The sequence below is a fragment of the Poecilia latipinna genome, unplaced genomic scaffold, assembly GCF_001443285.1.
Source record: "Poecilia latipinna isolate Pla-1442-1.1 unplaced genomic scaffold, P_latipinna-1.0 Scaffold725, whole genome shotgun sequence".
Lineage (NCBI taxonomy): Eukaryota > Metazoa > Chordata > Actinopteri > Cyprinodontiformes > Poeciliidae > Poecilia > Poecilia latipinna.
The window spans coordinates 1-16405 of NW_015113341.1; the positions used below are offsets into that span (position 1 = coordinate 1).

Below are 16405 nucleotides of genomic sequence, written 5' to 3' on the forward strand. Positions count from 1 at the left end.
TTGTTTCTTTATCAATTTGACAAAACATCCTGTAACAAATGTACAAATGTACTTTTTTGTGTTTGTATAAGAAAACATCCTTAATTTCTATTTTCACGTTTTAAAATAAAGAAGGATGTAACATTTTTGCAATACAATTAACAGATTTTTTTCCTATGGAATGTTGATATTTGTGGAAAATTCTATACATATAAAAAAACTTTTGTATTCGTGAAAGTTTATATATGTATACCTAATATCAGAATAATATTTCTTGTGAACACAATCTTGGCCCATAAAGCTGATTTTGCTTCTAAAAACATACTTAGTTACCAACCTAATGATAAACATGTTAATTATTTTATGGATATATTTTGAAAAATATATATCCATATATATATATGGATATATGGATATATATCCATATATATATATATATATATATATATATATATATATATAATTGCAGCTAAAACCTGCAATTATATGCAGGTTCTTTATTACGTTTTTGCCAAAGTTATTAAGACTTTACAGCTGCAGATTGGAGACCTTGGAATCGCACCATTGCAATACCAGTAGTTAAAGGAACAATAATACACTTGTAATCTATTATTATTTATCTCTCTGAAAAGTATTTTGGTGGCCGACATTTATACAAAGTCGTTACTTCAATAGGAATGGAGGAGGCTTCCTGTCAAAGGGCAGCTTATGTGTCGACATACCAGCAAGACACATCCAACTTCACGGTCATCCAGGGCCCAGCAGCTCGCATCCGACCGAAGCGCCTCCCACAGGACTACTTCTCCTGTGAGTTCCTGTCCGCTCAGATTTAACAATCTTTTGGTCTTAGTCTGCTTGAAATCAGAGAGCCTGACTTTCCCTTACTGTTCATTTCCGCAGTCGACTATGAGGGCCTGATAAAGAACCTGTCGGTATGCCAAGTATTCCAAGCGTGACTTTTTGTGTTGATAGGAAGAATGAAAAATCATGTGCTTGTGTGGCTTCATGACAAACAGTCCCGTCGTCTCTCTGCTGTGTGTTGATCCTCTCCGTCTGTGTGCATTCTGAAGTGCAGGGCCCCTGACCAGCCAATGAAGCCGTACCTCAAAGAAAACCTCCCCAAAAGGATGCACTTTGCATACAACAAGCGCATAGAGAGGGGTCACCTGTACATGAAGGAGGGCTGGCAGGCAGCGCTGTAAGTAATCAGATCATCATCTCCTTTCGCACAGCAGTTTGCATAAACTGGACGACATTAGTTGCTAATATCTGCTCCAGTCTAATAATATGGTTTAGTTAAGCAACAAAGTTTGTCTAGTTTGGGTATTTTTTATTTTTTTATGCTATGAGGGGATTTTGATTTTGGGACGATTTAGAAATGATAAATACCACGATTTGCGATTATAAGTATTTCTGTAAATATGTGACAAAACACGGCAAAACCAGGAAAATGTCGCTGGAGCAGAAAGATGGAGGAAAAAAATAAAAACCATTCCTCGCTCACAAAATAATGATTTTCATTTTATAGAAAATGATCTAATAACTTTTGAGCAACAACCCTTTATGCTACTGACATCTTGATTATTGCAGTTATATATATTTTGTGTTATTTTCATCTTCATAAATGAAAGATGAAAACATAGAAACTGGTAAATAAAGTAGTAGTTTATGTTATCTCTCTAACATTAGTTTATGACATACGTTTTTTGGATGGTATGAGGTCAAAAGGATTTACAGTCCCCACATCTGTCACAATAATCAATAAATCAGATGATGAATTAAAACAAACTCAATCATTTCCATCAGCATGATTTATCGTTTCTCTTTTTTCTCTCTTTCTACTAAAACTGGATGATAAAAGTCTTCAGTTTAGTGCTTTCGTCTCAACTAGCGCTTTTTTAAGGAAAATTTTGTTTACAAAGTTTCAAAAATAATTTTATTTGTTGTTTTGTTTATTTATTTTGGATATTTAATATGTCTTCGAGTTCCAGTGTTAACTGTTCATTAGAATTTAAAGTTTATTGATCTTTGAGAATGTGTTCTTGTATTATTGTTTTGCCTTTACCGTTATTTTACTTAGAAATGGTCTGAAAACAACATTATCGTTTATCGCAATAACTTCTATTACACTTTATCGTCCAGCAAAATTTGTTATTGTGATGCTTGAACTGGTAGTTCAAATAGCCAACGCTTACTTTGTGTTCAGAAAGTACATTTTTCTGATACAAAACAGATAACTTTTATCTATTACTTCTTATAACTTGTGCTTAGAAAGTTTTTTCTTCTTATAGAATATTCCAAAAGGTTTACATCAGAGCACTTTTTTTGTTTTTGTAATGAAAAGCCTGTAATTTTTTTCTAAATGTGACACGTCATATGATGGATAAACTGCAGTCATAAATCTTTTACAGTAACTAATGACAGGAACCATGTGTGATGAATGAAGCATGTTGGGAAGAAATAGCACAAATCCTTTGATTTGCACCAACCCTGTAATTGTGGCAAATTGCTTCAAGCTGGACAAATAAAGCTACTGACTTGACAGAGTCAAGAAACTGTGCAGTGGAAGATGTTTAATATACTTTACTATTTCCTCTAATTTTGCTTTTCCTGTTCAAATGCTTTCTCCTCAGTAAAAAAGACGATGTCAAGTATTGCACCGGTGGTTTCCATGGCTCAGACAATCTCTTCACCAACATGCAGGTCAGAGGAAGGAAGGATGTGTGTGCTTGCCAGGGTCAAGACATTTTGCATCATGACGTTTTTATTCTTAAGAAAACAGGAACTTCTTATATTTAGCTGTTGATATATGAGGAAACAAAAGGTTTTCTATAATCAGAATATTAACCTCTCTGGGTATTTGAGACTTGAAGGAATAAAAAGCTTCTGTGAAGAAGTAGAGGGACTTTAAAAACAAGTAATTGTTATATTTAGTAGTTCAACATTCTTTCATTTTTGTGTTACTGTTTGAAAACAATAAAATGAGATCTTGAACCACCTCTGGTTCTTTTGCAGAAACCCACAAACCAACAGACAGGAGAGGACATATTTGGGCAAACCTCTACAGAGCCCTTAAGTAGTGCGAAGAACTGAGATTATCCAAGAATTAAGCAAATTGCAATAATTGCGCAATAGTTTGAGAAGTTTCTCTCAACCTAAATGCAGAAAGATTTCAACTTAATACCACTGTAATTAATCTTAGTCATCACAGTTTATTTTAATTGTCTAGATTAATTTGTCACATGCTGTAATTTGACTTAGAGCACTTAGTTGGTTACTTATTTAGTAAGAACCAAAATTATTTCTTCCTCTCCTTTCGTGTAGAATAGAATAAAAACAGCCTTTATTGTCCCACCAAGTGGAAATTCAGTATAGAAAACTGTTTGGGTTTAGGTCAATTCAGAGCTTGACTTCTCTTTAAATATTTACCAATGAACTAAATAAGTGAATCAGATGTTTGACGTCTTGATGTTAACAGAGGGACTGAATAACGTTTTCCAGTACACAAACTGGTAGGCGTTGTTGCTTAAAAGCTTAGCTTAGTTTACTTCATCATATGTGTGAAAAGAAACGAATGAAGATGCTTTATGTTTCTTTTTTTTCTTCTAGGCAATCTTCATTGGATACGGTCCTGGATTTAAAACTAAATACGTCGGGCCAACATTTGAAAACATTGAATTATATAACCTCATGTGTGGTAAGTGGCTGTTTGAGTTATTGTTTTTTCTCTTCTTGCTGTAAATCATTTCAGTTTCTTGACGTTTTGGTGAACTGTTGTGATAAAATAGAAAAAATGAAGCTCGCGTTTTAGTAATGAAAGTTGATGTGACAGACTCAAGTCAAACTCCATTGGAGAATATCAGATTTTATTCTGAAAATAAAAATCTCTTTTGCAAGACAGTTCTGGTCAAGAACATTACCAGCGGAAACAGACGAAGCTAACAAAAGCTAATTTAGCGCAAACAAAATTATAAAACAAATAATAGTCATGCAAATTTTACACAAACTTCAGCAGTTTGTTTAGAACAATCACACCAAAACTATGCCAATGTTACTAACAGCTACTAACAATAGCAGCAATTAGCAAACAACTGGTGGAACTGCATATCTGCTGAATTTATCGTACAATTGTAAACAACATAATGAGAAGCAAGGTTCTCAGAAAACTTGATAAGCCTGGTGGTTAGGGCGCCTGGCAGTCTTTCATCCAGCGGCCCGCCGTGTTTTTGAGTTAAAAAATATATAAAGTTGACAGGAAATTTGAAAATATCACTTGATAATTATGTAGTAGTGGAATATTGGAAGATTAATACCCTAACGCCAACTACAAAATCTTTAAAAATGCAAACATTTAAAAAAAAAGAAAAAAAACGTAAATAAATAAGCAATGTTAAGCCTGGAGGGGGCACAAGTAAAGCCTGGTGGCTCGCCAGGCTTGTAATACACTGGGGGAAACCCTGAAAAGCACTGTTCTGATGACATGCTGAATGTGGAGTGTCAGAAAGAGTCAGAGATCAGTTTCAAGACGATACATTACAAAGTTTATACAAACTGAATGTATCGTAATTGCGCTATAAAGTGGCACTATGTGCCTGGAAAATACATAATAGCGCCCCTTTAATAGAAACTATTTGCAATTTCAGGACTTTGCTAAACATGTTCTTGGCTGTTAACAAATAACCTTATTCACTTTGAGCATGTCTTTTGACAGAGTTAATGTTCAGTCACGCCTGCTGAATGGACGTTTACAGTTAGTGACTAATATCCTAAACAGAACGCTGCTCTGTCAAATTTTAACCTGACAGGCCTTAAAAAAGAACGTCTCTCTCCTGTTCAGCTTTTAATCAGTTTTGCTACTTTTTTTTTTTCAGAAGCTTTAATCTCAAAAACAGAGGTAGTCTGTTTGCAACATATAGATGTTGACTATCTGCTCACATTGTTGTTTGGTTTGTTCTTATTTTCCTCCCGCGTTTGGGAACGCTGCTGTTCGCCTCAGTTGCGACAGCATCCCCGTAACTGTCAGTACAGGAAACAGGTGCATTTCTTCAGCTTTCAGTAGCTGCTCTGCTTCCTAAATATGTCAATAGATCCCACAAACCAAACCTCGATTTTAACATATCCATGTCAGAAGAAGTGGATATTGTAGAAATATTGTGGTTATTTAATAAGATTATTTGAAGAGCAAAATAGAAAAATGTGAGAAGCAACCAGTGTCAACCCAGCTAGTTCCAAATGTTTAGAACAAATGTTGAGAAATTGTATTTGATTTTTATGTGGCAGATCAAACCAGAAAATGTTTGCCTTCTTTACAGATTATACCAGTTTTATCTTTTTTTTTACTTCCACTTGCATGTTTTAGATCATCAAACTCAGACAAAGATAACCTGACTACATGCAAAATGCAGTTTTCAAATGGTGAATAAGACTTGACCAGAGTCTGTAATCCCAATTTATTAATAGTGAACTGTTATTAATCACAAATGACATCACTTTTTCAGAATCTGTCTGGTTAGACGAGGTGGACAACAGATCTCAACATGCAACACGCAATAAATTCAACAATAGATGAGAAACTAATTCATCAACATTCAGTCTGGAAGGGGGTTCAAAGCGGTTTCTAATGTCCTGAAACTCCCACTGAATCTAAGTGAGGCAACCATGAAAACATGAAACGGTAATAAACCTTCCCAAGAGGGGCTAGCCTTCAAAAGAAATCAGAAAGCTCAAGCACAGCATGAACTTAAAAGAACAATGTAACAGCTAAAGCGCTGCAGGCTTTTGTTACCTTACGGTCATGATTCAACAATAAGGACGAGATTGGGCAAAAATGAGAGCCAAGTCCTCCTTCGAACGGCTTAAAAATAAATTCCAAAAAAATCAAAACAAAGGTTTTATGTGGGCTGGTGCAACTCTAGAGTTGTGGCATGACTTTGAACTGGTTGTGCATACTTCGAAACCCTAAAATGTGTCTGAATTAAATTAGAAACAAGAGCAGAAATGCTTTTGCAGGTTATTTTTCTCTCAGATAAACATTCTTTACCTCAATTTGTACGAGTTATAAATCCTGAATAATGTTTTTCTTGTTTGTTTTTTTTTCCTTTCCCACATCAGACCTTCTTGGTATTCGTCCATCCCCAAACAATGGGACCCATGGCAGCCTGAATCATCTCCTGAAGCGTCCCCATTATCAACCCGTTCACCCAGCGCAGCTCTCCCATGAAACTCCCTGTGAGAGCACCAACCTGGTTCCCACAGACAACCTGCACTGCCTCTGTTCCTCTCAGAGCACTGAGAAGGTATGAAACTTTTTTTTTTTTTGGCCACATCGGATCAAAAAATCTGTCCTCTTTACCGGTCCTGATACGTCAGCTGTCTTGAAATGTATGTACAAGCCTAATTTAATCTGAAACAAACTGTGGCTTTCTTTGCAGGAGACAGAAATGAACAGAATTATTTTATCAACAAACTCAGGTAATTATATACATATATATATATATTTTATTTCAAAGAATCTATGTTTTTAACTTTACATCAAATGTTCTTCCCTCATTGAAAACATACATGGAGTGTTGCTTTGATTCTTTCATGCACGTTTGAGAAATCGTTTAATCTCCCGTGGCAACCATTCAGCTCTGCAAAAAGCCGGGGCGGACCTAGCTCCACCTCCAAGAGCGCAGCTCCTCCTCGCCCCTCCACCATGACTCCCCCACGTGGTTTCTTCAGACTAGTCACCAGCAATTAGCAAACACCTGAATTGAGCTCATTGTACGATCTGCTTCTCAGGGCAAAGATGGTAAAAACATTTTTAAAGGGTTCATACAGGAGCGACGTTGTGATGACTTCCTGAAGGCGGGGTTTCGGAACGAGCAGGAGCTTTTAAAGAGACAGAGGCGTGAAATTAGGGTTGAAATATACTTTAAGTCATATGTGATAGATGTGGTACTTTTACAACAACTGAAGTTAACATAGTTACTTTATTGCACTATAAAACCGAACTATATTCCTGGAAAACCCATAATACTGCCCCTTTTAAAATAGCACTGGGAAATATTTTTGCCTCACACTTTAAATTTCCTCCTTAGAGGCCAAAGCTAAGTTGCGCCGCCTTCATCATCCTTTCGGCATCCCCAGCGTCATCCAGGCGGGGAACAGCTTTTGTCTGCTGCACCACGCCGACTACCTGAGTGGATACAGCCGGGACCGCCTCATGCCGCTGTGGGTGTCGTACACCCTCCAGCCTCTGGTGAGCTCTCTTTCATCTCTAAACTTAGCCCCATCAGTCAGGGCTGCCTCGGCTGTATTTCTTCTGTGGTTTTGGTTTGGCAGCGGATTGGAGGAGGTTTGTACGGCATCTGAATCCTTTCTGTAAACAGCTGCTGCTCATCCTCTCTATCCGTGCTGGCTCAAACAGCTCTTGTCTTTCTTCCCTTTGTGGTGGAGCTTTCTTGTAATTCACAACCTCAGGCGCAGCTGTTTGTTTCCAAGAGATTTTGGATTCCTCTGTCTGAATGATTGAGCAAGTGGATGTGCTTTCCAAATACAGTATGAGCAAAATATAGCCTGCTACAGTACATTATCTGCATTCATTGTTAGTTAAAAAAAAAAAAAGACAATAAAATAGATTACATCTATAGTCAAGACTACGATTCCAAGAGCAAAATCAATCTTGGCCTAATTTAATTTCTTGGAGAAATAAAATACTCCACAGAAATAATCAGCGTAACTTGGCAGGCTGGATCAGCCCCCTACTCCTATTTTAATAGGATTTCCAAGAGTCCACCAGGTTTAAATTAAAACTGTCAGCCTGAGCCAGCAGGAACTTCTAACTCCTATCAATCATCGTCTGCTACGGTTCGTACTGTGAATAAAGGTTTGAGACTGAGACGATGCGAGGAGGAGGAGGAGTCTAAATTAATGTTTATGACCTGAAGTTAACAGGTTTCACTTCAATCCACATTCAGGCTAGTTAAATTCATTCTTCTTTTTCTTCATCTTCTTCTTCTTCTTCTTCTTCTTCTTCTTCTTCTTCTTCTTCTTCTTCTTCTTCTTCTTCTTCTTCTTCTTCTTCTTCTTCTTCTTCTTCTTCTTCAGTCATTGATTAACCAGGATAAAACTCCTTTAGATCAAAGATTTATTTTAGAAAAGAATCCTGGCAACAATAAAGTTAAACGGTTAGTTACAAAAGACACAAACTTGTGTTTCGGGATAAAATTCACTTTATATTTTAATATTTACCTTTGAAAAAGAATTAGTTATATTTTAGTCATCTTCTGAGAGAATCTAACTTGAAGGGCCATTTATTTCATTAGTCAACAGCACTGTTTTTTATTTTTTTTACTTCCTGTCGATAATGTGTTTCATAATGAAATGTTATCAATAACTAAGACGTTCAAATTAAAGATTTAGACATCATTTTCGTTCTCATAAGACTTTCAAGTTGAAAAGAGAACCGAAAGAGAGATATTTCCTCGTTGATCTGTTCATCTCTAAATCCAGCCAAGCGATCTTCCATAAGAGACATGTCCTGTTGTCCCGTCCACACTGTCCACCGCTGACTGATCCCCTCTCTCAGTCCAGAGTGCCAACCCTGAGCCCATATGAGTGCATTCGAGCCGACTTTCGAGTCCCGTCTTCCTCCAACCAGCTGTGTCTCCTCTACAGAGATGAGGCCGCTCTGACCTATGGCCTGCTGCACCCGCCCTGTGAGTGTGTGTAAATGCCTGTGCATGTCATGCAGAAAGTGGCACAACCTGTGCCGAAATGAATTCACTTTTCAAGCATGTAGAAGAGAAGAGTCTCTTGTTAGCCTTTTCTGAGATCCCGTCAGTTCAGTGGATGCCGCTTTTTGCATTGATCTGATTTGTTTTGGTTTCACATTTCTCCCGCTTTGCTTCATGTAAAGTATTAATATCATGTATAGAATTTTGTTGCTGCAGGAGGAAGAAATGTCAGAAAGTTCAAGGGGTTTAAAAACTAATACAATGCTCTAGAAAGGTTTGCTTCCACGAAGCTTCAGCAGATGAAGGGAAACAGGGAAATTAACGCACATCAGCAGAAGTGAGACACCTGGATGACCACAAATTAAATGTTTTCATTCCTGTCATCATGTTACAAAGTGAGATTTGACACTGATTTTTTGCAGGAAAATAGGTGAAGCATTTCACATTATAAGCATTTTTAGATTTTGCAAGTCATCATAAAGTGACATCTTTTGCTTCAGTTTCGAAATCCTTGACTATAAAATCAAAAGTCCCATACCTGTTGCTTCACCTGTCATTATTTTTACAGATCTGAATATCACTGGTTCAGTGTCTGACTCTTTTATCAGCAGTAACATGGCCCCAATGTTCCCTGCATTTAAAGGTGAGTATTTATGGAAGTATTTGTCAAACGTGTGTGTTTCCAATTTGCGATTAGAGTTATTACATTATTAATGCAGTCATTTCAAAACTAAAAATTGTGATCTCCAGGGACAGGTAGTTAAACTGGCTGAACAAAGCACAGAAATCTGTGATGCAACTTCGTGTTCATGGCTGTCAGACCACCGGCACGTAGAAAACCTGCTTTGTGCAAGCTTGAACAAAACGTAGCTGTAAATCTATTCATCAAGTCCCAAACTGAGGAAATATCTGGATTTTTGACTCAGTGCCAGCAGCAAAACAAAGTTTTGTTATAGTAACATAATATTATGAATCAACATCATTAATTCATTTTGTTTTAACTGGAACATGCACCTTATAAATTGGATATATACAATCTGGTTACTGCTGTTGTTAGCTAAGTTCTGATAAATTAAATCCCTCTGAGTTTTGCCAGGAAATAAACAATAAATGAAAGAAAATTTTAGTTTCTGAATCCCTATAAAATACTAACAGGTGCTGCCCCCTAGTGGCTCACTGTTCCTGATACACAGTTACGCTGATAACTCAAATTTTAATGTTGTTTGTTTGTACAAATTGCAGGATTACATGTATTAAACTGCATATTTATGTTTTCCAGAGGTTTGGAGCCATTTCCACACTTCTATACTTTTGAAATATTCTCAAGACCTGAACGGAGTCAATGTCGTCAGTGGGCCGATATTTGATAAAGACTTTGATGGAAATGTAGATCCAGTCAGTAAAAACACAGGGTAAGTTGTCTACAACTATACCACAGCTTTAGTGATTGTTGTTGTTGTTGTTGTGTGATATTCTGTTTAATAAATGTTTCTGAAAAAGTCGATGTTTTTTTTTTAAATTGTTCCCATTTTCTATTTGTTAAAAAATGACTAGATGCACAAATTTAACTTAATATTCATAAAGAGATGTCATTATCACTTTAAAAACAGGGCTGTTCAATCAAGTAGTGTATTAGTTTGGATATTCATCAACTTTATTTATTTATTTATTTATTTTTTTGTGCGTTTCTTTCTTTCATCTTCATCGTGAATGGGTCCCTGACTCGGACTCGATCAGTTTTGTTACTACTAGTCATTTTCATACCATCTCTGTCTGACAACATGAAGAAAGTTAAAAAGTTTCGAAAACTTAAAGACAGTCAAGAAAAGACGAGCAGCAAAGTTGATATCTGTCAGTCTGAAAATGGTTGTAAAGCATTCTCTTTGCAATTACAAAACAAATAATTGAACAAAAATCCTCACTGTCCTCAGCTAAGGTCAGTGTTTTTGCTTCAACAATGAGAAAGAGAGACTGATAAAGTGGGATAGAAGTCGGCAAAAAACTAAAACTAAACTAAATGACCAGCAACAAAAAAACGAGATGAACTTTAGCAGAACATTCATCAAACCATGTATATAGCATGACAGGCGACGAGATATGTCTGAAATGTGAAAAAATGTCTCTGTTGCATGTAACAGTAACAGTAATAATAAAAAAATCATTCCCAAATTTAAAAAATCTGAAATGTTTCACTGGATTGAGCATTGCTTTGACTCTGCTCCGATTTTCTTTCCAATCGTGTAAATTCCTTAGAGGAAAACACTTCAGGAGAAAATGAAAGCTAAGCAACTCACCTCAAAATCAAGCAAGAAGACGTTCGACACATTTATTGGTTAAGATCAGACCAAAGGTTTCACACTTAGCCAACACTTGTGAGCTATTTAAATGTAATTCCTCCATTTCTGAGCGAGGAAGCATTTTCACATAAATCAAAGATGTGGTTGTGCATGTTTTATAAAATACCCAGGGCAATTACAATGTTGCTAAACAAAGATTGTGCAACATGTAAATCAAAACCAGTTGACAGTGTGGTGTCAAACCACACGCGCTGAGCTTTGGAGAAGAACGCAATACATCAATACTGATTATGTTCTTCTAATCTTTCCCCCGTTTCCTGCGAGGTTTTTTTCTGTTTAATTTATGATTTAACCAGGAAATACTGACAGCGTTTCCTCACATCCCCTGGCAGTTATCTTGTGGTAGTGCCCCTGGTGTGGAAATCCAGGACTATTTTTGACAAATAGTGAGTGGGGGGGGACAGATTTGTGTCATCGCAAAGGTGGAAATCAGAAGAGTTAAAGAAAATCTTCTTCTTCACAGGAAACACTTTTTGTTCCAGCAGTTTTTTGTTAAAACCCCACAAACCTTTCTCTCTCTCTCTCTCCAGGAATGAAACTGCAGTGCCAACGCATTTCTTCTTGATCATGACCAGCTGTCGCAACTCAAGCTTCAGTCCTGTTAACTGTGAGGGTCCGCTTCAGGCCATAGCATTCATCATGCCCCACAAACCTGACTACTCAGAGTTCTGTGCTGTGAGTAACAACCAACTACACCTCAGATAAAAGCTCCATACAACTACAGCGCCGAGCAAATGTAGAGAAACCGCGCGAACACAAAGCAGAATAACTGCAGGGTGCTACAATTCAGTGTAATTATACATCACCTTTTTTTAAATAGAGTCAACTTATGTTGACTCTATTTAACCTCGCTGTGCAGTAATGAGAGCAGTTATGTCTGTTACAGGACTTCTGTTCTCTAATAATACACAGACCTACATTATGATGTCACCAGGTGACCCAAGCACTGAACAGATGCTTAAAAAACCCTTACCTGTTTAGAGTTGCCTTTGATTTGTAATAACTGAAACATTGATTGATATATTTAATTTGCTTGAGGATTGTAATGATGGGGTTTGAGCCTTTTTGCTGAAATGTGCTATACAAGTAAACTTGCCGTGACTTGACATAACTACTAATCCAGAACAGGATTAGTGAACAAGTAGCATCTTGAAAACCTAGAAAGAAGCAGACAGGTCGGAAAATAAAGTCGTGGAAAAATGTAACCCTTTCGGACCAAATGGCAGCCAAATTTGCGGTACCGTAACTCCACCACACGTTGCGCTATCTGAAAAATTCCAACAGTTTCTGAAAGGGGAGACGTTGTGCTTTCCAGCCAATATCTGGTTATTATGGTAATTTCATCCCCCGCCATAGCAGGGAGTCAAAATTAATCTGAGGGGCGCTCTATTAATAGATGATAAATTGTAAAAATAACTTGCTAGATATTGAAAGTTCCAGTTGTTATGGATAAATGGGCAAATGTATTTACTCACAAGACATTTAAAGAACTGCTTACAATGAAAATAAGCAAAAATATCCAGGCAGACTTATGTCATAAAAGGGTTAAACGAGGGTTAGGTTAGAAAACAATATCCAAACATCTCACAAATTAGCACAAAAGCAAACTTGGTAGGACATGGCTGCCCTCTGAGGCAGACAAGGAGAGCATTACATATAACACAGCGTTATATATAAAATATTACACTATGTTTGTGGTCGTAATTTCTCTTTCCGCCTCTCTTCAGGCGGAGTCTGACTTGTCGTGGGTGAAGGAGTGGCTGAGGTTTCACATCGCACGAGTCCGAGACATCGAGCTGCTAACGGGACTCAGCTTCTACCACGGCAGGATATCGGTGGAAGAAACGATACAGCTCAAAACATTTCTACACACGATTTAAACTCAGAGACTATGGCTAAACCAACCAAACACAACCAGACTGGTGGGCATGCAGCTACCTTTTTTTGTTTGTTTGTTTTTTGGATGCACCACAAATAGTGGGTTTTGTAGCTGTTTCATTAATAAAAGGTTCTTATTTCAAACCAAAATATTTCTAACTTGAAGGGCCGTTCATTTCATTAGTCACATAATCATTTTTAAGACCAGTCTTCCTGTAATTTAGGCACGAATCTATGCAGTGAATCTCAATTTAAAAAATAAAAATCTTTGACCTTCCTCAGACTTTTTTGGAAAAATATAAGCATTTTTTTTGTTGCTGTTGTTGTTGTTTTTTTGTCTGGAATATTTGTTGCCTGTGAAATATCAGGAATACATTACTGTATTGGATAAAATCAAAGAAATGCCATACTTTAAGAGGTCTATCCATCCAAGTTTTGTTCCTGCCTAATTTTAATGTATATTCTTTTTATTTTTATGGTTTTGCACCAGTACTAGTTTTGGCATTTGATCAATTTTTGAAAAGATTTATTCTATTTTTAGTTTGTGTATGTTGATCATGGATTATTTGCCCTTCCACAGGCAGAAGATTCTTCCACAGAAGCAAAATTGTTGTGCTTTTATTTTATACCGATGAGTGTGTGAAAGAAAATGGAAGAGGGTTTATTGGTGTTACAACTTTTAAATTAAAAACAGTTTCTAGCAATCAATTAGCTTTTGTATTTTTTATAATTAAATAACTAAAAAAAAACTATTTATAATTAGCTTTTATGCTTTTATCGTCCTCTTTCATTTTCCACACAAAGAGAAAAAGTAATTTATGGCTTTAAGATCGTTTTAATTATATCTATGTGTTTGCAATCTCCAGTTTGAGCCACAAGATGGTCAGTAAATTCCCCATCTGAAATACTACAATGAATACTGAATAGTTTAATCATATTTTATGTTCAATAACTTGCTAAATTGCAGTTATAAATGTGTTTAGCTAATATATTTCAGAAAATGAATTCCTGGAGTGAAACACAATGTACTGATTAATTACACTGAAAATAATGTTCACAAGCCTCTATTTCTGTGAATTATGATGATTTTCTGCATACAGCGAACAAAAACACAACATTTAAGATTAAAATATCACTTCAGACCAATAAAAAAAAAAACATTTTCTGAGGAAAATAAAATGTGATGTTCAATATCTGCTTAAATGTTACTTTAATCTGGCAAACAAGCCTCGTCAGAATGAATTTGAGTGTAGATATCAGTGATTTTGTTCCCTATCTGTTCTTGAATTTCTTTCTTTCAGGGCATTATGTGTTGCTTTTTTAGAGCTTTTAGCCTACTTCATGCTGCCAGACCAGTTTTAATGAAGTGATTTCTTGTTTCTACATTTTTGGCAGTAAGGTATGTGTGCATGTGTGTGTAGCTTTTCCCCTATCTTCTCCATGCAGACTGCAGTAATTTGGATCAAACCACCATCACTCTACCTCCTGATTCTCTTTCATTTCTATGTTGTTATTTCTGCTCTTCATCTCTTTCAGTGATGTACAGGATGTTGTATGTTTTGGAAAAGTTCCTTTATCAATCCATGCATGAGTGTTTGTACAAATGTGTGTACGTGTGGATATAAATTTGAAAACACCACACTATAATTTCCAATGTATTGATTTTACATCGAGTTCCTCAAAGTGTCCATGATGTGATCCAGTACTGTCAGAAACGTAGATATAAAGAAATACATTCTATACCAAACTTACTATTTGTGTTTTTATTTTTTTTTACTATTCAATCAGAATCTGTGCTGATGCAAAAAATGATTTTACGCACTCTCACGTCAACAAAAAAGGGAATTTTTCAGACGAAACAAAGAGATAAGATAAAAACCAAGCAGCTGTTGCACTGTAAAACTTCTCCAGCTTGCAACAGCCTGTGTGAACACATAGAGGAAGGAAGCAGAGCTGCACACATTTCCTCTGCCGCGTATTAAAATCTGCCACTTCCTCGGGCTGACCGCTCCATCAGTGCCGTTCAAACTGAAGATAAGACTTTGCAGCTCTCTGCTCAGCACCTCTCGGCTCTGCAGTAACCTAATTCTCAGACCACAAACCTATCCTCTCTCCTTTCTCTTAACTGGCGTCAGAAAGAGTTCAGTTCTCATGACTTTTGCCTGACATGTTGGTTGACATGCTTGGTTAACCTGTTGCAACTCTATCACTTTGTGGTCATTTGTTCTTAGAACATTATGTACAGTTGAAAGATGTGTTTATAGAAATGTTCATGTAAGAAGGAACTTTGTGAAGACAAAATTCTATCCTGTAAAACAATTACACTGCTTACTTTAAATGACTTGATTTAAAGGTGTTTTAAATTTTATTTCCTTGCGGCAACATTTGGGAATGGTGTGGACTGTGATTTTCCAGAATTTAAAGCTGCAGTATGTAACTTTTACAAAAATATGTTTGTTTATGTATTTGTTAAAACTATCATCATGTTGTGTGACAGTATAATGCAGATTATCTGTATAATGTGAAGCAGATAATCTGTGAAAAGATCAATCTCCTCCCAGAGCTACTATTGTCACCTGAAGGATTGCATCACTTCTGGTCAAAAACAACCAATCAGAGCATGGAAGAAGCTCTAAGCGCTGTCAATCATACCTGTGTACGTGTTGCTAAATGTACTAATGGTGGAGAAACAACTTACCATTCGATGAAAACTATTTATCTAGCCATGCTAACTAGCCTTAGCATTCATGGCAGGCTTTGTGGTTGTGAACTAGTTTAGTGTAGCAGAGAGAAAGGGAGGATATGAGCAGAGCGTACACAAGAGTGATTAATAACGCTAAGACGGTACTCTGTCACAGCAATTTATTTCAAAGGATGTCGATTTTTTGCAAATTATGTCTTACACTGTCAGTGATAGTTTTAACAAATAAGTTTAAAAAAAATTTTTAATATAAGTTACACACAGCAGCTTTAAAAACACCGATTATTTTCTGAACCCCTCTTCTGTGAGTTCAGAGGAGCTTTTGGTTTCTTATCTGGATTTGCTTGCAGCTACAAGTTTGCATGCAGTTCCTCCCTCAGTTCTTCCAGGAAACTCTTGTGCAGCCGCTGAACACGTCACCTTTATTTGGTTTGGTCATTCTCACGGTACTCTGGAGCCATTTTTAGGTTCCGTGGTAGTCAGTTAGGTGTCTTTTACTGTCACTGATGTGGTCTGCTGATACGGTCTGCTGATACGGTCACACCATCCCCCTCTCTGTTCTCAAATTGGAACTGTGCCTCTGCTAAACCACATAGAACCTTATTCATCTGTCTCCTCTGCATAGAAGGGCTGCGTGACAAATGAGTGTGTTTTACCTGTCAGGCCTGAAATGACTGTCGCCCCACTGCCTTCGCTGCTGTGTCCCTCGGTCATCAATCGTGTCTAATTAAAACCAACACAATTTTTTTTTTTTTTCCGCAGGCTTCCTG

The 16405-nt window shown here is 36.8% G+C and overlaps 1 protein-coding gene across 1 annotated transcript; it reads left to right on the forward strand.

Annotated features, from left to right (window-relative positions):
* The first annotated feature begins 629 nt into the window (after positions 1-629).
* On the forward strand, positions 630-13086 carry enpp1 (ectonucleotide pyrophosphatase/phosphodiesterase 1). Its single transcript, XM_015045415.1, has 13 exons — positions 630-786; positions 880-911; positions 1050-1177; positions 2613-2682; positions 3589-3676; positions 6091-6275; positions 6411-6450; positions 7062-7222; positions 8552-8681; positions 9268-9342; positions 9979-10111; positions 11587-11731; positions 12784-13086. The coding sequence occupies exons 1-13, from the start codon at positions 657-659 to the stop codon at positions 12934-12936; spliced, it is 1470 nt and encodes a 489-aa protein (XP_014900901.1). The 5' UTR covers positions 630-656; the 3' UTR covers positions 12937-13086.
* Positions 13087-16405: the final 3319 nt, after the last annotated feature.